This window comes from Grus americana, chromosome 6 (genome assembly GCF_028858705.1).
Source record: "Grus americana isolate bGruAme1 chromosome 6, bGruAme1.mat, whole genome shotgun sequence".
Taxonomy (NCBI): Eukaryota; Metazoa; Chordata; class Aves; order Gruiformes; family Gruidae; genus Grus; species Grus americana.
Window position 1 is genome coordinate 12,311,953 of NC_072857.1, and position 24,662 is coordinate 12,336,614.

Genomic DNA, 24,662 nt, shown 5'->3' on the forward strand with positions numbered 1-24,662 from the left:
TGGTCCTGGTTCAACAAGTGACATATATGCATGCTGTATTAGCATTAGTTCTTTGCCCTGATAGTCTGTTATAAGGAGATGCGGTAGCATAACCAACAGTTCACAGTGGCAATATCAGCATTTTTTCAGAGTGCCTAAGAAGTCTGGCTCGGTGCTAGCCACTCAGGCTGAGTGGATCCAGCGGTGGTCAGCAACTGTGCATTCTCTGGAAAAGCAAGTGCAGACGTCTGTAAGCAGAGAGTGAAGCACAGATACTTCTACAGACAATAATGCAGCTCAGACGTGCTAACATGAATGCTTCTGAAACTTCATCTTCTTTTGAGAAGCATCAGATTATATCTTGCAGTATCCATGTGATTCCTTGTTTACAGTTAGGGTTGAGAACGCAGTGAATTTGCTAAGAATATGTGGGTGGACTCAGTCTCCAATCTTTAGCCTTTTACATTCCTCTGGATAGCTAGAGGATTTTTGTCACTGGTTTTATGGTTAAAGGGCAACTAAACTGGTGGTTAAGGAAGTTATGTTATAAGTTATAATTTGTCTTATGTTGCTGTTGCTGCTGCAATGTTGTAACCTCCGCTGTCAGCCTCCCCACTAATGCTTGGTGGCAAAACTCTGCAGCTGTATCAAAACTAAATTTTCACAGTAAGATAACAATGTATAGAGGAAAAACAGCTTACGTTGCCCTGTGCATCAGTGCCAGCACACTGATCCAGACTTATTCCTTGAAGGGCCATCTAGTTTAAATGTCATTTCTGTTAGGAGAAGTTCCAGTAGAACTCCCTGCTTAGTTATTTTTCCTGATACTTACCTTCACCTCTCTTCTGATGAAGAAAAGGAAATATCATGACAGTATTTCTCACAACAAAATTCCTGTATTTTACCTGCTGTTAAATGCTAGGAATGTCTCAGTTAGTGAGAAATGATTCATCACGACTCCTGCCCATGAACGTGGGGTTCCTAGGACCCAAACTCACCCCAGTGGAGACTTAGAATCTGCTGATAGTCTTACTGGGACAAGTTCTAAAATTTATTCTGCCTTTCAGTAGACAGGTATTGGAGCTGTAATTCAATCCGTTATCAAACCAGACGCCTAACATGCAGCACATGAGTAATCCGAATAGCTTGTTTGACTCGGGCACAAGAGCAGATGGTTTAGCAAAAGGGCTCCTGAGAATGCATTATATATTTGTTTGTTCCATTAGCCCTGTGGCAGAAGGAGATGTTCTTGTGCTGAGGGCATTTGCGTGGGAGTGGTGAGCTCTGGTTTTGTTCCCAGCTCCATTCTCCCGCATGTCCTTGGGCAAGGTCATTTTACTCTTTTATGCCTCAGTTACCCCAAGTGCAAAGTGGGAACAGCAGCACAAAGCGGTGCTCTGGGCCTCCAGTATTTGTGAGCTACTTTATCCGCAGATCTCAAAAGGGCAGTTTTTAAAACTTAGTTTTATGTCAGAGTTGTCGGGAGGGGCAATATGGTGAGGGATCGCACTTCAAGGAGGCTAGCAGCGGTCTGTAATGGGTATTCCAGGGGAGGGGTGAATGAGCTAACTAACCTCGTCCATGTGGTCCTCAGCTCTGCTGGGGAGGCTGTTTCATTAGGAGAACATTTCTGTTCGTTTCAACTTCTTTTGTGTTGTTTCATGGCAGAACGCAGGCATTCTTTTCTAGTTTAATTTTATGCTAAACCTATGGTACACTAACATCCAGAAGGGTGTTAATGGGTGTTATAGGGTGTTAAGGGGTATAATATCTCTACTTAGAGCACTCCTCTCCTTTGGAAAAAAAGCTGCAGGGCATAGTTTTCCGAGCAAAGCAGAGAGGTCTGCCATGACCTCGAGCCCTGTCAGCAATAATGCAGAGTTCAGTTATGACCTTTTATGGTTTCGCTTTTCTCCTGCTGATGAATTTCAAATGAAGGCTTTGCCAGTGCTGTCGGCATGGACAGTGTTCAACTGGCTTTTGCAGCATATTAAATACCTTCTCTGGCTAAACAGCCTGTGGAATGGAATTAAATTGTTTCTTTTTGTCTGTTCTTTATCTGGCAGACAAATATCACAATAGCTAATAATAGTATTATACAGTAATATGATAACTGGATTTAGAAAGAAACCAAACCAATTTTGAGAACAGATAAAGAAAACTACTTCAGAGACATTGCTTCAGTGCTGTCTCTGTTCATGAAAGAAAAGTAACTTTTTTCAGAGACTGTGGTTATACCGTTCTCAGTTTTCCAAGATTTTCTACTGGAACAGCATTGCGGCTTAAGAGCCAGTCAGAGCCCTGCAAGCTCTTCATGTGAAGCAAGCCCTATCGCCTGGCTTTGGCTCAGCCTGACCCTCTCATCAAGTAGCAGAATAATTTCCATTTCCCTGTGCTCAGAGTTAGATAAGGGGATTGCTGCCTTTTTTGGTCTCCTGGAATGGTGCTTGTGTTCTGCAGACTCTGTAAGCTGAGCCATGTGGAGAAGGCAGTGAGGTCTGAATAGCATGGTTTCGCGTTATGTGGGTGTCCTGTATGAGTTGTGGGTTTGCCGCCTATGCAGAAAGAGAGAAAGTCCCTTTCCTTATCAGGAGGAATTTTGGGTTACAGACCACAGAAAAAAAGGCAAGGACCTCAAGTCAAATTTGTCTCATAAATAGCATTGATTTAAAGGCTGAGCATGCTTATGCTTTCTGCTTCTCAGAGTGTACAAATACAAATTAATTAAAGGTTACTCCAGGCTGTATATCAAAACCTGTTTACCAAAATATTTCTCAGAATTTGTCTGAGGAAGGAGTGCAGCTGAATTCCATTTGGGAGTAAATAAGAAGTACGTGTTTCAATCCTGGTATGGTCTTAAATGTGGCTTATACATTTCCTGTGAGGCCAGCTCATGACCTTACCATCTGCCCTAAGGAAAGCATGCCCCAAAGAATAAACTGGTACCTGAGCTTCTTGCTCTGGGGTAGTGGTAATTTGTCTCCCTTTGTTGGGAAGTGGGGTTTTTTTTTTAATCTGTGCCTAGTTTGCTGGAGCACAAAGGGAGGAAAGCAGTAGAGCCCTCCTTCACATCACCTCCACTCCCCTCTTACTCCCCTGTGCATGGCGTATAGCACGTATTGAGCTGCTTCTGCTGTTTCCTCTGTGCCACTAGTGTCAGTGACTTTATGCAATCTCTGTGCTGCTGTCCCTGAGGGAGGCTTAAGGCCAAATTAGTTGCTTGTCCATCTCCTTTGCCTGCCACTAGGCTTTGGGAGCCAGCTCGGGGCGGCCCTACTGGTATTCCTAAAGAGATTATGTGGGGAGCTTTGTGCTTGAGTCACCCTTAGCATTTAACTGTCCAACCTCCAACTATCTTGCTAGCCTCCGCAGTCATACTATTAGGCAAATGAGGTGATCATGCATCCTGGTAAAAGAGGCGTAAGTACTAAGAGGTGAAGTTTGTAGGATTCTGACCAAGTTCAACAGGACTGTGTGAATACAGCCAATTTGACCATGACAATCTAGAATATCATAAAGCATAGCTAAGTCTTGATTTTGATGTTATATGCATGCTGTAGGTTAGCCAAGACTGAAGTACCCCTAGTTTCATTTAGTTAAGACATCTTATGGTGGACAATATATATGTGTTTTCTTTTTTTGCATATAATAGTGAAACTGAAGTTAAAGCTCAATATTTTAAATTAATTGCTTCCCCTATAGTAATGTTCACAAGGAGCAGTGTATTTTTGGATGCACTCCCTTCCTTCTAGTTCACACATTGGCTTGTGGCTATGGTTTGGTCCAGAACAGGAAGAACAAAATTGTAGTCCAATGAAGCCTCTGTAAAGTCCTATATAAGCCTAAGTATGTTTGTGTGTGTAAAAGACTGCACATGACATGCAAATTAAATATTTAAGATGGGCAGCTCAAGGACATTAATAGTATACTAAACACAAAAACAGAAGGACAAAATAGAGAATTGTGCTTGACTTCCACAGCCCTCCTCAACCCACTGGATATTTTTATTGGAAGCAGTTAATTTTGCTGATAGAGATTTCATATTTCAGAAAGAGGTGCAGTTTGGCAAAATATCCTAGCTTTCAATACAGACAGATGAATAAAGGGTAACCTTTAAAATCCCCATAGAATAAACTGTTGAGAAACAAAACAGACACATGGAGAGACCATCTGCAAATTCTCTGAACGTGCAGAGCTGTAGAATACCATCCAGCCTGATATCAAATAATTTTTAAGCATGGTAAAATGGTACATATACATCTGTCATATTAAGAAAGAGCAAAGATTAGGCTTTCGTTCTTGTTTGTGATCTCCCATAGCAACTACCACCCCAGTATTTATACATTGAACAGACCTGCAAGCAGCAGCACATGGTAAACTTTGAACAAAAACGTGCATCTTTCTGGCTCAAGAGAGTCCAGCCAGGGCTGCAGGTTTTCATCTTTGCCTACTGGGAAAAATTTATTAGGAAAGTAGAAATATTCCCAGGGCTGGCAGATATTAGACTAAAGCCATGTAGCATTTTCTTTACCGCTGATGTCCCCTTGGCCATGAATGTTTTCTCTCCAGTGCTCACATACCCAAGCATTGCTTCTGTAAACTATGCTGGCCAAATGGATTGCAGTGATCTAGGTGAGTCATGGAAAGAGAGGTCACTAAGGTAACTGTGGCCTAGGGAACTGATAAATCATGCCCAGAGTTTCATTTGGAAACAGAAGTGTGTTGAAAGTCAGCAAAAAGAGACTGTATTTTCATGTCCTGCACAGGAAGCAGGCCACTGTGCTCTGCAAAGACTGAAGACATAAGCATTCTTTCCTCCTTCGATGTAAAATTCAGTGCAAAGCATTAGAGCAAGCTAACACTTTCTTTTTTTCTTTTTTTCTTTTTTTTTTTAATAAACACATATCGTCCACATTTAGCTGTGTGTGTAACAGATGTCAGAGAATCTGCACTACTTTGACAAACCCGAACAGATGCCTCTGGAGGGTGATAGACTACTGGCTTAGCTTTTTCTTCAAAGTATTTTCCTCTTGCTATCAGCAACTCCTCTGTTCTGTTTGGATTTAGGACAAGTCAGCTGTTACTTATCCAAGTTCTTCTATCTGCATGTTGAGATGATGCAATGATGATTATATAGGAGGAGAACAAGACACACAGCTGAATAGTCTTCTTCTGTACAGATTCTGAAGAGGATAGAGGTAGCATCAGTCCCTACAAGGTCTGCACAGATAATAGTTGTAGTGAAAAGAAGATGGCTGTCGCTGCTGTTTAACTAAAATCATACAATCCATGTGTGCCGCACAACCAGCTCTCTGGTGGCTGCTATAGTATTGTACAAGGGTTCTGATATTGTGAATGGTGTGAGCATTGAATTCGCACTTCTTGCAGCTCTGAGGAGGCTGGGCAGGACTAGTACAGGGAAGAGGGATGCTGCTGTTCGGGCACCAGGAGATCAAGATTCAGTTCTCATCCTTGCTACAATCTCTTTTTCTGATCTTGGACAAATCATTTAACCTCCCTGATTCAGTTCATGATATCTACGCTATAAATTTGTGCTTGTTTTATTCTGCCAGAGAATGAGGCGAGTAAAATGTGACAACTAAGCAGGGCAATAAGCCATTCCAGAGGTTAAGAACATCTGGTCTCTGATATTTGTGTTTAACAAGAGATGCACTGTAAAATGATGACTCCTAGTGGAATGGTGTTTTAAGCATTGCCAAAATGAATAAAGATAAGCTATGTTCTGGCAGTCCCTTCTTCTTCCACCTGAGCATTCTCCTGCTGAATGCAGTGGCAAACCCTTGGTGCCCATCTCCCTCCCTCCCAGTCTTTTCCCTTGTACTTAAAAGTTGTACTTATATATCTTCTAATATGTTTAACTTGTGAGAGGAGATGGATTTTCCATCACAACTGAACTAAAAGGATTTTTCAGGGAAATCATTGGTTAATGGAACTTGCACTCTTCCAAATAGCAAACTGATTTTTAACTGTTTTGATCAGTTTAGACTACCCCATTTTCCCTCTCTATGACTAAAAACCACAGCAGTCAGAGAAGAAGTTCCTCTGTCCAAGAACTAAGGGCATGTCTATGACAAACTGTGGCTATTTCTGTCTGCTCAGTGATTTTCCTAGGAATGATAATTTGAGTATGGAGGGATGACTGGTATAGTCTACCACAGTAAGGCTTTCATCAAAGTCAACTGCGGTTTTCCCCAGCATTTTGATGTTTTTATTGCTGAGAAAGTGGCTGTATTTTTTGGCTGGTTTGGCAGCTCTGCCTTTCTTAAGGAGAAAGTGATAGAGTCCATTAGCAGTTTTAATCAGCAAAATGAGGCAAGATTTTATTGGTCCATGTCCAGTGTAACCACTGTTTGTAGCATCTCACACTTTCTATCTTTTTCTTTTCATCTTCTGTCATTTTATCTCATCCTTTGATTTCTCATTCAACCTTTGGCCACTAATTCATCCAGATCAACATCATCATTATTTTGTAGGTTTTACTAGATTAATTCTGAGAGGATTATTCTCAGGGAAGATATTTGTTCCCCTTAAAGTCTTTTGAAGTGCTTAACATTCATAATTATTTTCTTAATCAGATTTTTTTTAAAAAAAAAGTCCACATTTTTCTTAGGAAAACATTCATTTCCATAACTGTGTAATCATTAAAATTCATTTTGAAAAAGCCATATAACTGCAAGGTTTTTGTATTGTGTCAGATGTTTGCATAGTTGGTTGCTCATCTGCATGCCAGGTTCTGGTTATATTGGCTCTACTCATGCAAATAAGGACAGCGGGAGCAAGCCTCTGAGGAAAAACAGAAGTTTCTATCTTCCTAATGAAAACCCCTCAATATTTAAATGATGTATTCTAAGTTTAATTCCTTTTTGCCAAAAAGTGCACTAGGCTTCTAAAAACTGCACATAGGTGAAGTTGTTCACTAAACTGTTAGCAGACAAAGTTGTCACCCTTCAAGATCTGTGTTTCTGTGCCAACAAACTGGTTTTGGTATCTCTGCTACCCAGGTATAGTTGGATAAGTGGCACATTCTGAGGCTGTGAAAGGTTAATAGTGGCCCTGAAGTACAGAAGCAGGTGAAGGGAGCTGGAGAAAGAACATCCCAGCTATGGTGACTGTTACAGGGGTAAACCTCTAAGGAAGTTCACCAAGGAGTGGTTTGCACTGTTGTGGGAAATTTGATTTCAGTACTTGGTGTGACTGGTTTTAGTCTCTGTAGTTTCTGTAATGACAGCTGGGAAGGGCATTAGGCTTCAACAGGGCTTAGCAAGATGCCCAGGGAACTGAAACCCATGCTGAGGCGCATGCGGGACTGGTATCTATGTTAGCTAATTCAGGTATGTCTGTCTGTGCTGCAGTTGTTCCTTCCTCCCTGTAGTACAAACCTCTGGAGCAGAGCAATGGCATGGAAAGAAGAGAGCCATTAGCTAGGGCCAGTAATACCCTAATGGAAGTCCTAGCTCTTACCCTCACGATTGCATCTAATGTGCTTTGCATATGGTTTTGCAGATAAACCAGATCCACCTGCCGGAACACCTTGCGCATCAGACATACGGAGTTCCTCCCTCACTCTCTCGTGGTACGGCTCCTCTTATGACGGTGGAAGTGCGGTGCAGTCCTACACTGTGGAGATCTGGAACTCAGTGGATAACAAATGGACAGATCTCACTACCTGCCGCAGCACTTCTTTCAATGTGCAGGACCTGCAGGCTGACCGGGAGTACAAATTCCGTGTGCGAGCTGCTAACGTGTATGGCATCAGTGAGCCCAGTCAAGAATCCGAGCTGGTAAAAGTTGGAGAGAAACAAGAAGGTTAGTTTTTAAGAGAGAAAAAAAAAAAAAAATCTACATTTAACTAAATGATCTTAACAGTTCCCCAGTGAGGTCAGGCAGCTGTACACACTCCCTCACACATGCCTCCGTGCAATGAATGCTTATCCTGGCTGTCAGTGTGCTGAAGTTCCTTTGCAGACTTCATGTGGGTGTCTGAACATACAAATTTTGCATGCATCCAGTGTGGAAACTTGGCTTCAGGGATCCTAAAACCCTGCCTTGTGAAAGCAAGCAAGAATTGAGCTTCTGGCTTGCTCTGTGAGTGCTGGGGCTGACAGACTTCTGTAGTTCAGTGCACAGGTAATGGGAGATGAAACCTTTCACATAGAAGTTACACATTCAGACCGTGCACAATTGGAAAAAGATATTTGGTGGCTTACCTGAAACGTACTGATGGATTCATTACAGTTTATACTGCACAGACCACGGAAAACCAAGCCATAAACACTATGCCAAATTTGCTTTTGGAAAAAGTAAATGTGCTTGCTGCTAGCTGAGCACTGAATATGCAGCAGAAACTGAATTAGCCTCTCATATCTACTTGTAGTTCCCATGCTTCAAATCCCAGCTGTTGCCCCTAGTACACCAGTCTTGTGAATTCAAGACTGTTCTACTTAGCATGTTGGTTTTGCAGCATTACAGGTGCTAAAAATATTTTTTAGGATTTTGATTACAGTTGCACATACTTTTTCAGGTTTTTTTACAGTTGCACATATTTTTCAGTATCTTTTGCCTCTTATTTTTTGCTTAAGATCTTTCAAAGGACTAATGGGAAGAGCTGGAGCATTTTAGAAATTATTCAGAAACTGGTACCAAAATTTTTATTGCCACAGCAAGACAAAATGATAGCAAAGTGGTGCAGCATCACACAACTGTGTAAGCCTCTCAACAGACATTTCCAAACAAAAGTAAATCATATTTCTCTTCAAGTGCTAAATTGGATGCATTCTAAGAAATTGCTTTCCTCTATTTGAAAGATTTAAAACCTGAAGTAAATCAAGATGCAGCTTCTCTTCAAAGGGAGGCAGGAAATAGCATTAAGAGTAGCAATAAAATTGAAAGAAAAGCTAGATGGTATTGGCTCTTCATAATAGAATTCCCTCGGTTTGAACACCCTCTTTCTTAGTTGCAGGATGAACACCTTCAAGAGTTGGGGACCTGACTCTTCACTGCATTTGTTTTTCCTACTGCAAGCACTACTTTTACTGGGACAAAGCAAACAAGCTATTTTTCTTTTTAAGACAGAGTTTTCTTACATAGATTTAATACAAAATGGCTAGAAAGTGCATGAATCATTGTGATACATATAAAAATCAACCAAAAAAAAAAAAGTTGTTTTGAGTGAAAAGAAAATGTTTGCAGGAGCGGGGGGTGTCTTGGTGCTCTCAATGCCAAGGCTTCTTGATTGCAATTCTTGATACTGCAGCCAGCGTGGAGAAAGGGCAAGTCATATAAAGCGTGATTTTTCAAGTGTGTGAATATAACTGCTGCTTTAATTAAAGGCAGTGGAAAATGCATGTGTTCAGCACCTCTCAAAGTCAGGACTTCAAGCTGCCATCTATGTAAACACTTAGCTGAGTAACTAGGGATTTTCCGCTGCTGCCAGAAAGATTGATTACTGATTTTCATACTGAGCTGGCCAGTGCATATTAGCAATCTCAATATAATCTTAGTGAAGAAAGGCATGGCTAACTCTTCACTGTACATTTAAAGAAAACAGCTACTAAAATAAGGTTGTAAGTCACAACGGATTAAAGTAGGCATTGCCATGTTTGAGGAAAATTGACTTACTTCTAAGAAAGGTTTTAGTACAGCTACTCAGTGCTTACCAAGCTCAGATATGTTCCATTTATCTAATTTACGCTTCCACTGGTGGACCAAAATGTCTCTAGTTCATGTCTTCAATATAGTGTCGCTGCAGAACTGGGAGCTGACTTCTTTGTCTGATCAGTATTTGGCAGACATTAGCTACTGGCAGCGTGGCTGGGATCAGCTCCCTTACGCAGCCCTTAAAAGGGGAGGAAAATGTGATGTGCTCTACGCAAGTGTGGTTTCTAGCTGAGGAAGATCTGAGGACAGCTACCCCTGAGTAGGGAGGGCTCACTTCCCTCCCCACTCTTCTGGTAAATCGCTGCAAACCAGCTAGTCTGTGCTGGGACATGCAAGGGTTGCAAATCCAGAAAAAAGCAAGAAGAGCTTTAGTAAAAGATTATATCCACTTGATCGGCTTTGCTACCAGAATACAGATGCAGCATTATGTGTTGGATGTGAAAAGGTGATGCCTGTGCATCAGACCAGCTATCTGCTCACCCTCCACCCTTTTTCCTGTTGTTTTCTTCTCATCCGCTGCATATAACTCTATACTCTAAAGCACCTAACAGCGTCCAGAGTACCGCATTAGTGTTTCATAACATAAATCTGTTGACACAGCGGGGATAAATCACTTAGTTAGGTTTGCACTCTACAATGGCAAAGTGCAGCTTCAGCAGCTAAAGGGAGAATTGTACAGGTCACTGTGCAACTGCCTTTGCAGTTTCACAAATTGTGGTCACAGCCACAGGTCTTAGGAGCAAGCCCAAGCAGTGTAAGTAATATATAACAGCGTTCCAGCTACAACCCCTTCCCCTCATACCTGCAGGAAACAACAGACAAGCCAGTGCTACTGACAGTTCATGCACATGAAAATTAAAAATTAAAATCAAGACACTCAGGCCAGCTTTTACTCTGTCTTACGTCACTGGGTTTGCCAACATCTCTGCCTGCCTTTCAGTATGCCTGCAGAACTGAGGCTCCATTTTGACCTCAATGATTTCAAAATTCAGCCATGCTCAGGGAAGTGCATGCTGTCCAAAGTTTCTAGTCATCTTGAGTCTGAAAAATTGGTCTGGATGTGTTGCAGGAAATCTTTTCACGTACATCTTTTTTTTACTTTTGGCTTTGCAATCCTGGAAATGCATAGAAAAGCCAGAAAAGGATTTGTCATTGGACCAGAAGTGTTGTTACTGATGTTATTTATTTTCTGTTTCACTGAAGCTATTTATTAGATCACTTTGAACAAATTCAGTATGCTGATGTTTCTAGTAGGCAGGTATAATAGACAAGTACTGCAAAACACATGAACTTGATTTATTAAGAAATGGTGACCAGATTGTGATTGCGTAGCCTAGTCACATAGAAGTGGTGAAGAGATTTTAATTATTAAGTTAATGCACAAACTCCCTGACTGCTTTTTGCTGCTTAGCCATAGGGTCTACCAGTTGCCCACGTCACTGTGAATAATTTGACTATCTTATGTAAGTACCATATCCTATATAATAAGTTATTAATGTCTTTTTATTTTCATCTAGAACTTAAAGAGGATGAAGTGGAGCTATCTGATGATGGTAAGTAGTTCATATTTTAATCAGGACAAATGCAAATCTGTGTTTTTAATTCATGTTTTACGGAGGTTTTAATCATGGTCCTTAATATTTATTTGTAGAGGGGAAAGAAACAGAGGTCGACTATCGGACAGTTACTATCAACACTGAACAAAAAGTTTCAGATGTCTACAATATTGAAGAAAGACTGGGGTCGTAAGTACTATATTGTGCTTTTGAGGACACAGAGTTTTCAAGGCCACCAGTCAATTATAAAGTTCAGGTGCATTCATTCTTTGACGGCATCTTGCACTTAACAACATTCCAGCTGGGCTCCTCTGTTGCAGTAAATGTAGATTCTAGTGTATGTTGGCCTCCACTCCATAAAGATGCTTTATTCTTATCAACTGACAATTTTAAATAGGCACTACATGTATTTCTGGCAAGGAAAATGGAGCCCACAAATGAATAAAGCTAGAGGATTCATTCGGTTTTCAGTGTTCTAAAAGCTAGCTGAAAAAAAGGTGCACATTGTGCATTTGCATTGCCATTATATCCATTAGTGGTAATAAGATTATCCTGCGCACAGGCTAGAATCTCCGTTGACAGCGTTCATAATCCCAAGAGCATTAATAGTATTGCTCAGTGAAGGTCAGTGATTAGCCTGGCTGTGTGTCTCAGTGCTCAAACTCGTGGTTATGTGAATTGCATGCCGTGATAATCTTTCAGCGATTTGTGCTGCTGGTGGTGCTGAAGGCCAGGGGATCCTGTATGCTGCCATTAACAAATCTTGATACGTGTGTTGTAGCAGTAGAGTTGTACCTATACAGCAATGTGAAATAAGAGTACTGAAGCCTCTAGCATTCATAGTCTGATTTCAGCTATATGCTATACCTGAGATGTCTCCTATCTGCTGCCCCTAGAAAACTGTGTTCAGAAAAACTTGAGTCACATGAATTAAAGCCTGGTAGGAGTCGATTTTTTGAGCCCTCTTATGTAAAACTCGCTAATTGGAATAGCGAGGTACCTCTAAATTCATTCAAAAGTTCTTGCAGATTACTCTGCACAAAATCAGCACAGAACAGTACTTGATATGAAGATATTTTTATTTCAGAATGGAGTAGTTGCACTGGAATATTTAGTAAAATGTTGCTATTCATGGCGGCCTATACATTGCAAAAACATTTTATGGAAATAGTTATATATTTTCAGGGGAAAATTTGGACAAGTCTTTAGGCTTGTTGAAAAGAAGACTGGAAAAGTTTGGGCAGGAAAATTTTTCAAAGCATATTCTGCTAAGGAAAAAGAAAACATAAGGGATGAAATCAGCATCATGAACTGTCTACATCATCCAAAACTTGTCCAATGTGTGGATGCCTTTGAAGAAAAAGCCAACATCGTTATGGTCTTGGAAATGTAAGTATAAAGCAGATCACACTAACAAAGCTAATAATGCTGAAAATAATTGTGCATAAAAGTAGCAACTTACCCAGACACGGGACTGTCAAAAGCTTCAGCATCTGCAAGGCCTAGATGGTTTTCACATCTTGCAAGTTTTTCCAATTATTTATCCAACTTGTTTAAACTGTGTAAGTGAATCTGTGTTTTATCTCTTAAAAATCACTGAAGATGTGTTACAGTCTTTATTGTCTAGTTTGTTTGTTTTTTAATCAAGTACATGTGGTGGTTTTCTGCAGCTCAGTCTTTTATTGCCAACTTGGGAGGGGAGAGAAGAAAGTCAGCTGCAATGTGGACTTGTATTTAGAACCAAAAACATGTTTAAGGAGGAGAAAAAATATTTTCTTCTTTAGGCAGTTATAAATATGTATTGAAGAAGCTTGTGTCACATTTCACTTAAACACTGATCAGCTGTCTCTTGCAGGGAATTGAATGTTGGTGCACAACAGATAATAGGAGAAAAAGATATGCTTGAGAAAGTAAACATCTAAGCTACATTCTAACAAAATAGTTGAATCGCCATGAAAAATTCACCAAGGCAAATGTCTAGTAACCGAGATGTATTGGGAACACTTTAGTTTTCAAGTGCTATATCCAGTTTTTATATTTTTAAGAGACCTTACAGGACTAGACTGATGTGTTTTTCCTGCAAAAACCTAAATACTCTGATTGCAAAACATTTATTTATAATAAGGGACTGCTGTCTAAAAAATCTCCACAGGTGAACACAGTGAATGTTCTAAATCTACATAGTAGATGCAGAAAGATTTGTTACACTGATTCCCCAAAAAACTAATTAAACATTAATTGATCTGCCCCCGATTGCCACACCACTCTGGGAAGTAGGAGAAAAGCGCTCAAAAGCAGTGCTGTAAAGCATCTCACAAGGCTATGACTTGGCTATCTTTGTATCTAAAGATGGTAGATATTTATTTCCAGAAAAAAAAGAAGGTTCAGAACATGTTCATGCACCAGAATTCTTTATATGAAAAGGATCTGCACAGTGTGTGATAGAAAGTAATGGTCAGACTTCAAAAACAATAATGACCAACGTGACCAACATTTGCATCATCCGTAATGCACCTGCTTAGTGTAAATCCCACACTTGGGGCTGTAGCAGCTGGAAAGAAAAGTGAAATCCTGATCTGCGATGATGTTTCTCCCAAAAGGTTACATCAGTCATTGTTCTGCTGCCACATCTACTTCATGTGCTGTCTGCTGCAAGAAGGAGAAGCAGGTTTTTTGCTGGCTGGAAGTGCTGCATAAGATATAAATTTTTAGAAGCAAAAGAGACTATCTGTCTATTTTGCTTGCTTGGTACTTGCCTAGATTATGTGCAAACTACTATTGCACTAACGTATTTCAGAGACTGGATCTCCATTATACAACCTTGGTACTTATGTGCAAGAAGGTGCTTTTATTTTTAGATTCAGCAGTTGAGCAAGCCGATGACGGTAAAGGAAGGGAGCCCTACTTAGCTTGGAATTGGGAGCTGGCAGACCTAATGGAAAACAAAGAAATGTATAAAGAGTTTTGAATAGCATATGGCTTAACACTCCATTAGTTCCCCCCCACCAACAAAGGGATTTTACTTTTTAAAAATATAGAAAAGTGCAATCAATTTTAAAGTAGTTTTGTTAACCAGTCTAATTAGGATGTGATTTTAGTTTGGGTTGGAAGAATGGTTTGGGTTGGAAGGGACCCTAAAAATCATGTAGTTCCAATGCTGGGGTGCATTGGCTTTTGAACCCCCACAGTGAAATCTCCACAGAGTGGAGAGCCATGGGAGGAGGGTTTCTTAAAGCAGCACGCAGGCTGCCCACCGTAGCAGCCTGTCCCTCTTCTGGAGCAGGTCTGGGCAGTGAGATGGTTGTGTGACACCTTCGAGTCAGATGCCTTGGTAGCCTCTATACTGTCACATGTTACTCAGCTGACGCAGTCCCAGCACAGCAACTGCACTTGTACTGTCAGAGAGACACTGACGGATCATTTCTGGTTTAGCTATTAAACTAGTATTTCTTTGCGTATCAAAGAAATTGTGGGCAATATCTTCAAAAATTCTTAGTATCCAAGCTTTCTCTTTGTTCCCATCAGAGTCTAAATGTGTGGATTTCAAATAAATGGAGCTCTCCTGCCATCAGTCTCCTTTTAAACTAGATTTTAGCAGTAACTGAAATTTAGCAGCTCCCCCTCCACTCAAATTGGAGCTATTGATGAGGAGCACCTTTGGAATTTTCTTCCTGATATTCATCCTAAATTTTTCATTTTAATTTTATTCCCATATCTTTCTTATAACTTTTTGAACTTCACACTCTCTCCTTTTACTATTTGTAATGCCACTATTTTATATGGTTTTACATGGTTTTATTTCATATTTATAATAAATTCTGATTTTCTTATCATTCATTTAAAATCAAAAACTATAATGATTCAAATCATTGGATGTGCTCTTCCCTGGAAACCCTCCCATCTGCCATTTGCTGGAAGTCAAGGGCAAATCTCAGGCATTTCCTTTTCAAATATAGCAATGTACCTGTTCCACAATAAGCATCTCAGCGGAAAAAGAACATCAGAAAAATAGTAGCATGTTGTGAATGGCATTCAGCACTGGGAGCTAAGTGCCTGCAAGTTTTCACATGCTTCAGATAGTTTTTTCTGACATAGATCAGGAGAATACTATTGTATTGCAAATTAAGATTATTAAAGCACAATTTCAGCAGTAAATTCCATTCATTTGGGGTGATTTAAGTTGGCACAGGTCTCTTTTTTTTTGAAGGGAGATTTGTTAAAATGCAGTTGAGTATTTGCCTGGGCAACTCCAAGGTAGATTCTTCTCGCTGCTCCTCCATGACCAAAATCTTATAATAAAGTATTTTTTAAATGTGTATTCTGTGACTCTGTAGACAGGGATATTTTCCTCTGTAACCTCCTCTAGAGAAGACTGAACAGAGGAGAATCCAGAAAAGAACAAGAGATTTAGATTCTGAACTAGTTGTGACTGTGTGAAGAAAGCCGACTCGTCCTTCTGTGTAGACATAGAACCTCATCTGCATTGGTTCAATTCAGCTTCCTAACCTGGCAAAAATTAAACTGGATTTGGGTCAGGATATAAATGCAAAAATGTGCATTCTATAAATGCAATTACAGTTTAATCTAATGATGTTACCAGAATGTCTAGAGGTCCTAGGGTAAAAAGAGCATGCAGATATATTAACAGCAGTTAATTTCCAAATATTATGCTAAAAAGAGGTGCTTAAGGCAATGGTATGGTTTCTGAAAACTTTTCACTTTAGGGACCTGAAAAGTATGGCACTTTTATGGTAAAAATAAGTCATTATTATCTGTGTTAAACAGCCAAAAACAATTGGTACTTTTTATTATTAGGATGGTTATCTTTTGGAATTGCAGAGTGCTCCAGATATAAATATTTTGCATGCAGATGTTTTCATAAACACCTCCATGCTGGTTAATGTCTTACTGCAGTAACAAAATCCTAGATCCCTGACTTATCAGAGCTGCTCTAGCCATATTAGTGGCTTTATGTTACAAATGTATTCTAATCCAACATAACCTCTCAGTTTGTCAGGTATACACTATTCTTCCTATTTTCATGTGAATAGGAAACTGCAGTAGCAATTCTAATTATATACTTTCCGAAATCTTATAGCCGAAGCAACAAATGTGTCTAGAACTCCAGATGTTTCAATTTCAGTTGAGTACATGAGGGTTATAAGCATATATCTGACAACCTGCAAACACTGCAAGGCCAGTTTTCAGTTGTGCATTTTCTTTCTGTAACTGAAGTGTGCAATTACATTTGGCAATAAGCATGAATGCTGCAAAATATTAAGCCATATAAAGACCATGGAGCATTTAATTTAGAACAGATTTCTAAAAGCAAAGCTGTTGTTCACTATTTGCTCCTTTCTGTGTGGGTCATTCACTTGCTGCATACAAGAAAAAGTATTTCCCATCTTTGGATGTAAGCTGATAAACCAGTTGGATGATTACTCAGAATTAAAAAAACAGAACAAACCCCAAACCACAACTTAAATTTTACTTTATTAAATCTAGGTTAAAAATGTCCCACTTTAGTTCCACAAACAGTTCAATCCAGGAAATTCTACCCTAGAAAGACCAATTATTTCACATCTTAAATAAGCATAAAAATGGAATTGACCTACAAGGAGTGTGATGATGGCTCTGCTAAAAATACCAGCACTGAAAGAGTTGTGGATTATATCCTTGTACTGTCATAACTAAGGAGGAAATTCCCTCTGAGCTCAGTTGGGTCAGTAATTTACACTTTGAGCTTTGCATTCCAATTAACCATATCATTTGAATTCTTCCTTCTTCAGCCTTTCCTTGTCACTCTCAATCTCTCTTCTTCCCAAATGTTGCTAATCTACTGGAAGTTTTATCCTATTTTCCTGGGACCCATTTTTCTATATTTCTAAATTATGTTATCAGCACTTGTTTAGTGATGGAGCATAGATGGGAAGGAAGCAGTGAGAAACATGAGCTCAGAGTCTGTAGTGGTATAAACATGTCACGGGGTGACAATGACATGGCCCACGCTTTACTGCCAGGTGCAGGTGTGTGAATCCTAAAAGCAGGATGTAAATCTAGCTACATCCCTACTGCCTGGGATAAGAGCAGGAGTGTTTCACAGTCCTAACCCAGGAAAGAGATTCAGAATGGAAAAATCTATTGATTTATACCACATGCAAAAGGTGATTCTTCCTATGTGATCCTTGTATGGAAAATGCCATTACAAAACATAGATTTCATCCTGAAGTGACTATTGCAAGCTTGAACTATCTGTATTTGTGTAAAGGAAATAGTTTGATTACTCCCAGAATGAAAAAGCTGCAGAACTCTTTTTATTCTGTCTCTTATAGGGTTTCTGGAGGAGAACTCTTCGAACGCATCATTGATGAAGACTTTGAACTGACAGAGAGAGAGTGCATTAAATATATGAAGCAGATTTCAGAAGGAGTTCAGTACATCCATAAGCAGGGTATTGTCCACTTGGATTTGAAGCCAGAAAATATTATGTGCGTCAACAAGACCGGTACAAGTATCAAACTTATTGACTTTGGACTTGCGAGAAGATTAGGTAATGACTTTTCTGCCTGTTTCATTATGACATGGGGAAAAGGGCAGGCCAGGCAGTAATTCATACTCAGTGTTATATTCTTTCATGTGTAAAGAGTAAATAGACATGTTTCACGTAAATAGTTCTGGTTTTAGGAAAAAAATAGAAAAGGGGAAAATAAGACATTCAAGAGTGAGAGTAGGGCACCTCATCTTCAAGAGGAGTTTGCAGTGAAATGTGTACAATCTATCTGTTTCTATGGCTAGAGTATCCCTGCAGACTACAAGGTAAAATACCCTGTAGTTAGTAATGTTAACAAACTATGGGAAACCATAAAACACTAACTTTCTGTAAAAACTGTAAAAAAATAGAACAAAAACTTGATCTTCATGAATACTACAAATCTTTGAAACTTTTGTAACAGCAGGAGTGAAGGTGATGTTCTAAAAGACTTTCAAATATGGATAACTGCATTCTGTTTACACTTCCCCATTAGTTTTGTGATTTCTTATCCTAAACAACAGCATATTGTTGTACATGTTAAATATGGGGAGGGAATTCTATAAAGAGCTGTGTTTTGGTCATGTTCAAAATTAGTAATATAATAGCACTACTTAAAAACAAAGCAATGGGAATGGGGGGAGAAGAGTTCCATTTGACAAGCCCCTCCTCTTCCTAAACTTTTTTCAGCTGCTTCTGATCATTCATATTGGACTAAACTTTCCAACATGCTCTGCAATTTGAAAGCCAAAGACCGTGGAGGGTTCTTGTCTTCATATTACTCGGTGTTAATTCAACTGTAAAATGCAGCCCTCCAGTTGTGTGTTAAACAATACCAACATCGCACGCTGATCTTTTTGATTCTTGTATTTTCACAAGAGGAAAAAAAAATAATTCCAGGAATTAAAAGGAGCTAAAATACTTTATGAACCTGTTATACTGGGAGAGCTGAGATTTGTGGCTCTTCTGCCATTAAATTGGTACAACTCATATGAATTGCTAGTCTCTATATAAAGAGGCCCACAGCTAGATTATTAGTTGTAATCCTTTGCCTTCCCTCTTTACACAAAATTATATGTAATACTAATTAAAAAGTAGAACAATGATTTTTGTAAGAGTACAGTTTGGAATTACAACCTCCTGGGTTTTGTTATCTGCCTACATACTGCTCATCCCACTTCTCTTGATGCTTGAAGTAACAGACTACGGCGTGCCAAAGAATATCATTTTATTAAAACAAACCAAAAATGGTAAGCTGAATGAATAGGGGAAAAGAAATCTGCTTTTCAGATTTTTAGATGATGATCAACTCCAAAAAGCTAGTACATGAATCTTGGTCACATGGACAGTGTAAACTCAGAGATAAGGCAGTTATTTCATTCATATAAAAACCAGACCGCTGCAATTTATGTTCCTTTGCCAGTATGGAGCCAATAGTTTTCTGGGAGCATGAACTGGATTTTGTTCTTGTTGAGGAATCAGATGAACTGTTACGTTCCAGCGCTGAAGTTTTTGTTACCAGAGGTGTGTGAAAGACTTCATTCCATGGTGTTCCAGCTGTCAGCCTGAAAACTATATACATTTACTGCTGAAATGAGCGGATTTCATCAAAAAGAGATATAATGTAACCACAGAATGGCCTTTTTATAGAAATTTCTTCAGCTACTTTTTTAACATCAAACCACAGTTAAACCCACATTTAGCAAAAGGAAGATCCTATTTTCAGTAGCCTGTTCATATCCAGCAGCTTTTCCATTTTCTTTTAATCTTGTGGCATCACTGTATATCGCACGGCTGACACTAGCTTGTGAGCTGCCGCAGTCGTGCCATATGTAGTAAATCTCTAATCTATATATAACATTTCTTAATGTGGAAGGATGAGAGCCATGAGCACTGACGCTGATTTTGATTTTACAATACTGTACACTCATTTGGCTTAATATGTTGCTGATTCTTGCAAAGTTACATTACAGATATTTGCTGTTTCTTTCATCAGCCTGCCAGTTTGGATAACTCAGTGTGTGTGGCATTTCCCTAGGAAGACGAAGTGCCCTCCCGTTCCATGCCTATAAAGCAAAAGCACTGTGTTAATCATGAAGATGTTCGTAACATTTTGGCTGAGATGTTTTCCAGAAGTATAAAACAATTTTTACTACTTTATTTACTTAACAAAAATTGCTAAAAATTTTCACTAAGTGCCCTCTTCTTGCCAGTTGTCTTATGTGGTGCACAGAGGGCATGTTCCTCCACTTGCGTTCCTTCAAGCCTTGTGATTTTGAAATTGGCTGTCAAATTCGCTTTGGCTTTGATAGATGTGGGATCGGAGCCCTCATACTATGGTCCTGACCCTCACTGAGCGGAGACTGCTCAACCAAGGGGCTTCTGAAGGGAACAGTGGTGGATTTTGCAATTCAACTTCTGAGATTTAACTTTTTGTAACTAGTGCAAACTAATGCCTTTAAATATACAATGTTTCGATCAGTTTTAAAGAAATTAGGATCAGGTCCTTCTGCAGTCATCTTCTGCAGCTAATTAGTTCTCTTACACTGTCAGGAAATACCAAAGCTGCAGTGGGATATTTTCCTGACCTTTTTTGGTGTGCTGAGGAACACATGTAGAAAATTGCTTAAGATAAACTTCTTGAGGAAAAAAGAGAATGTTTTTTGAGTACTGTAAAGATTTTTTTTTTTTAATCAGTTGATTATAGACAGTGTCGGCAACAGTTTCCAGTTAGCTTGTCAGCTTTCTATCTGAACTAAGGGCTATCCAAACATAGATCCTACTTGTGTACTAAGCTTGTAAACATCTGGGTAAAGATTTGACATATTATTGCATGGAAAAAGTCTTATTTTTTTTCTTTTCTTTTTTCTTTTATACACAGAAAATGCTGTATCAGTTGTTTCACGCTGTATGCTTGCACTCAAATGCCATGTTTTCAAAAAACATTTCTCTGACCTGTGGGCAGCACATTTCATACACCAGCCTTTTGCATACACAGTGTCTCATGGTAGTTTACACAGTGCACAGAAAAGCCTCCAAACTTGGATGTGAAAATCTGAGCCTAGGATTTGGATGATCATGATGAAGCTTTTAGAAAATAGGTTCTTTGTGACAAATTTCAGTAATTTTTCATACGGACAGTTGGAAAAAATGTAGGTGTTGACCTTACAAAGGCGGCAAATGGGAAGATGGGATCATAGGGTTCCTGTTTGTGCTTGGAAAAGGAAGGGTGATCTCTCACTCCTCAGTGCCGCTGTGGAGAAGACATTGCCCTTGTCTTAGGCTGTCAGTTTAGATCGGATATTAGGAAAAGGATCCTACTTTTAGGGGTAAGAAAACTCTGGTTATGTGAGTGTAGGGATGTTGTGGAAGAGCTTTTGAATGTGCTTTTTCAAGGCTAGTCAGACAGCTGGCAGGAAGGTCTCGATGTTAGTGAACTTGCATGGGAGGATCTAGGTGATTTCCTGGGGCTGCTCCCAGGGGCTCTTCTGTCTCTAGAAACAGGAGGGGTTTCTGAAAGCAGGGCTAACGTGAAAATGAGGTTTCTGCAATTTATTTACTATCACCATACCTAAGCAGAGCAAAAAGGGTTTTGCAGCATTTAAAATTAGAAACCGGCATGACCGTGAGTGAGTTATTGTGGTAGTGTTTAGAAGTTGCCTCAAGCATGCTGTTCAATCACTAGGCAAGTTATTAACCCCTTATATCCTTCACTTTTCATTTGGTAAGTTGAGGATTTGCATACCTCAAAAGAGTACTAACCTAGGTGTATGACTACGTTTTATGAAATGGCTTAACAGCTTTCAGTGGAGGTGACTGGAGGTGTGGAGTCAGTATTGGGATCAGCCTTTATGTTGCAAAACTTGGTAGAGCAAATTCTGGTGAATAAAAATATTCTATAATGATTCAGTGTTGTGGACAAGTAGCTTCTAACGTAGTCTTCTCAAAACTTTGATCTGCTACTGTTTGAGGGTTTTTAAGCTTTTCTCTTGGTTATAGAGCACAAATCTCTACTTGTAGTAACCTTAACAGGAGCAGGATTGGGATCTGTTACATCTGTTTTTCTTCCCATTCATATCTGTTTCATTTAGATGGTAATCTCTTTGGGAGAGGGATGGTTCCTCACTATGTCATTCTACTGTGCCTAATCTGGATGCTGCTTTTGCACAAAAGATAAACGTAATGTAATGAATCTCACTTAAGGCAAATACTGATTGCTCAGGCACATGTGCAGACTGGACAAGAGTTTCTCAACCTAAATCCAAGCCTGTTTCAAGTCATAAACAATTTATTTCCTGAAATTTTTATACGTTTAGAATGCAAATTTTTGGGTTTTTTTCCCAGTCCCTAATCTGTTCCTTGGTTTCCTTCCTTCTTTCCTTCCTTCCTGGCCTTACTTATTCTTTTCTTCTTCTTCCCACCTATTTAGAATGAGCATTGATGAAAATGAGCCCATTGAGATTTGCCTCGTAATTTCTATCTAAATGACATGCGGTGTGTTTCACACTATGACTAAAAGTTAGACATAGCACTCACAGTTGCACACTGGCAGCATAAACTGGCAATGCTAGGTTCTGCACACGTTGTTATTCTACCTTCATCGTGCTGTTTTCCAGTAAAGCAGTTCTGGTGGGTCAGCACAAGAAAGATGAAGAGCAAGTTCATGTGTCCCATGACCTCATTCTTTCAGTTCATATTGCTAGCAGTAGCTTCATTGTAGATCATTTCAAAAGCATCCACATTGTGTATAAGCAGAGTCAAATGTAGGACACCTGTGCTACAGGCCAGCTGAATGAAAGTTTGGAGTGGCAGCTAGTGACTAAGCATTTGTGGTTCCACTTCACCACTCTGGAGCTCCACAGGCATGCTTGTAGGCAAGCCTGGTTTTGAGAGCAGGCTCAAGCACAGTCTTACTGACAAAGTAGTGACTGGCAGGTGCGCGTCATCTGCTTCTTTTCTTGTTTCACCACTGACCTATGCCACTTCAAATTTCAGAGACATGCAACCCAGTATTGATATTCTTTCCTGTTTAAACTGTAAAAAATGTATTGGATTAAAATAGTTATGTCTTCTTATTGTAATTTTTTCACTACTGCTTCTCTTTACCATAAAATACAGATCCCTGAGCTTTGATAAATCTCAGATAATTTGTGAAAACGTCAATGTCTTTGTAACACTGGAATCCTGAAATCCTCTTGTGCAACTGCTAAAGTGATGGAGGCTCAAACGCTTTCATACTTCAGGACACCCAAATCTGAATTAAACAGGAAAAGTTCGCCTCTTTCTTAGACTTGGTCTTGTAGAAACACCTTGGTCTTGTAGAACCTTCTTATTATGTGCCTTGTACAGTGTCGTGTGTTTCAGGATGCTTAATTCTTTATTGTTATACATTTATCAGCTAAGAAAATAGCAGTTCAGGCATCATTTCTTCTGATAAGGATCTTTAAGAAAATCACAAATATGAGGGCAAAACTGGTTTTCTTGTTACTGGGGAATGATTGTTTTTAAAAATCTGCATGCAGCAGTTAATGATTTTCTCTTTCATGCTTCACAGAAAATGCAGGTTCTCTGAAAGTTCTCTTTGGGACCCCTGAGTTTGTGGCTCCAGAAGTTATAAACTATGAACCTATTGGATATGAGACAGATATGTGGAGTATAGGAGTTATCTGCTACATTTTGTGAGTACCTTTGCTGTTCTTAACACAAATTCTGACAGTTGCCGAACATACAAAATATCCATCAACTTCTGAATTCTTCTCCAATTTCCAGGCCTTTTGTATTCTAATTAGCAGCTCCAGCATGTTTAATAAGAATTCTCTGTTCTCTGAAGGGCATAATTGGTAAACTGCAGAACTAGCAGTTCTGGAAATTCAGCCATTAAGTGCTGTACATCTTACATCATAAACCAGCAATGCTTCATCTCATTTAAAAAGACAATGTGACAGTATTTTATTATTAACTTTAAACTATTTTTCCTTCCCAGATATTAAAGAAAAATGTTTGGACATGCACTAATAACTGATAATTTCCATTCTTTTATTCCCAAGAGAGAAAATTTTTGTGAAATTTTGGGGTCTTCTTATTCAGATTGTATCCCTCGTGGGACAGACTAAATTATCCCCGCATTACAGTATCTGTTCACGGTGCATTTCAATTTATTACTAAGCACAAACTACTGGATAAATACATTTTATAAGCAGCGTGGATCAAGCTCATGGAAATATTTTAGAGGATGGTGACCTGCCGCTCTTGGTTACATATTTCAGTATTCGATTTGATCAGCATATGTGATTTGATGACAAGTGATTATGAACTTCAATGGATCTAGAGAAATGTAAATAGAAATAGGATCTCCATGCCTAGAACAGCAAGCGATCTTCTTCCAACTGTGCCTTTACATATTTGATGCCTAATAAACAAATGAAAAGAGAAGCTCAGTTGGGAGCATGGTTCTTTCTCCCTCGCTGCAGTTTCAATAGTAAGTAAATGGCACAGCTGCTTTGCACTAGTTCTTTTAAAAGGCTTCTCTCAATACCCTACTTCCTTTTTTAAAAGAGTCCCCCCACCGTGGCTACCCTCTTCCTTGACACCTGGCAACGCACAGTTGTTTGCCTCATCTTCACTCAGTCTGCTTGCCCTGTCAGCCTATGCTTGTTCTCATACTCTTCTCATTTCCAAACTAAGCAACATGATTTTCTTTCTTCTCCTGTGCAAAAGCTACTACATCAATTCTCTTACTCCCAGGAAAGACTCTCAATATTTCTGTTATCTTCTGTTTCTTATGTGAAGCGTGCTACACTCTTCAAGGTCACTTTGCTCTGCCAGTTTATTTACGAGACCTTTATTTTCCATTCACAGCATTTCTTTCTAGATCTTGAGAGCTCGTTTGAATCATTCTGTAGTCCAAATAATGTAGACCA

The 24,662-nt window shown here is 39.4% G+C and overlaps 1 protein-coding gene across 2 annotated transcripts in view; it reads left to right on the forward strand.

Annotated features, from left to right (window-relative positions):
- Nucleotides 1-24,662, forward strand: part of MYLK (myosin light chain kinase) — a 209,937-nt gene that overhangs the window by 171,125 nt on the left and 14,150 nt on the right. For both annotated transcript variants that reach the window (XM_054830581.1, XM_054830582.1), the window contains 6 exons: nt 7,504-7,806; nt 11,175-11,210; nt 11,309-11,402; nt 12,399-12,602; nt 17,546-17,763; nt 23,297-23,420. In XM_054830581.1, the coding sequence (XP_054686556.1) occupies nt 7,504-7,806; nt 11,175-11,210; nt 11,309-11,402; nt 12,399-12,602; nt 17,546-17,763; nt 23,297-23,420 (979 nt within the window). The remainder of the gene's footprint in view (nt 1-7,503; nt 7,807-11,174; nt 11,211-11,308; nt 11,403-12,398; nt 12,603-17,545; nt 17,764-23,296; nt 23,421-24,662) is intronic.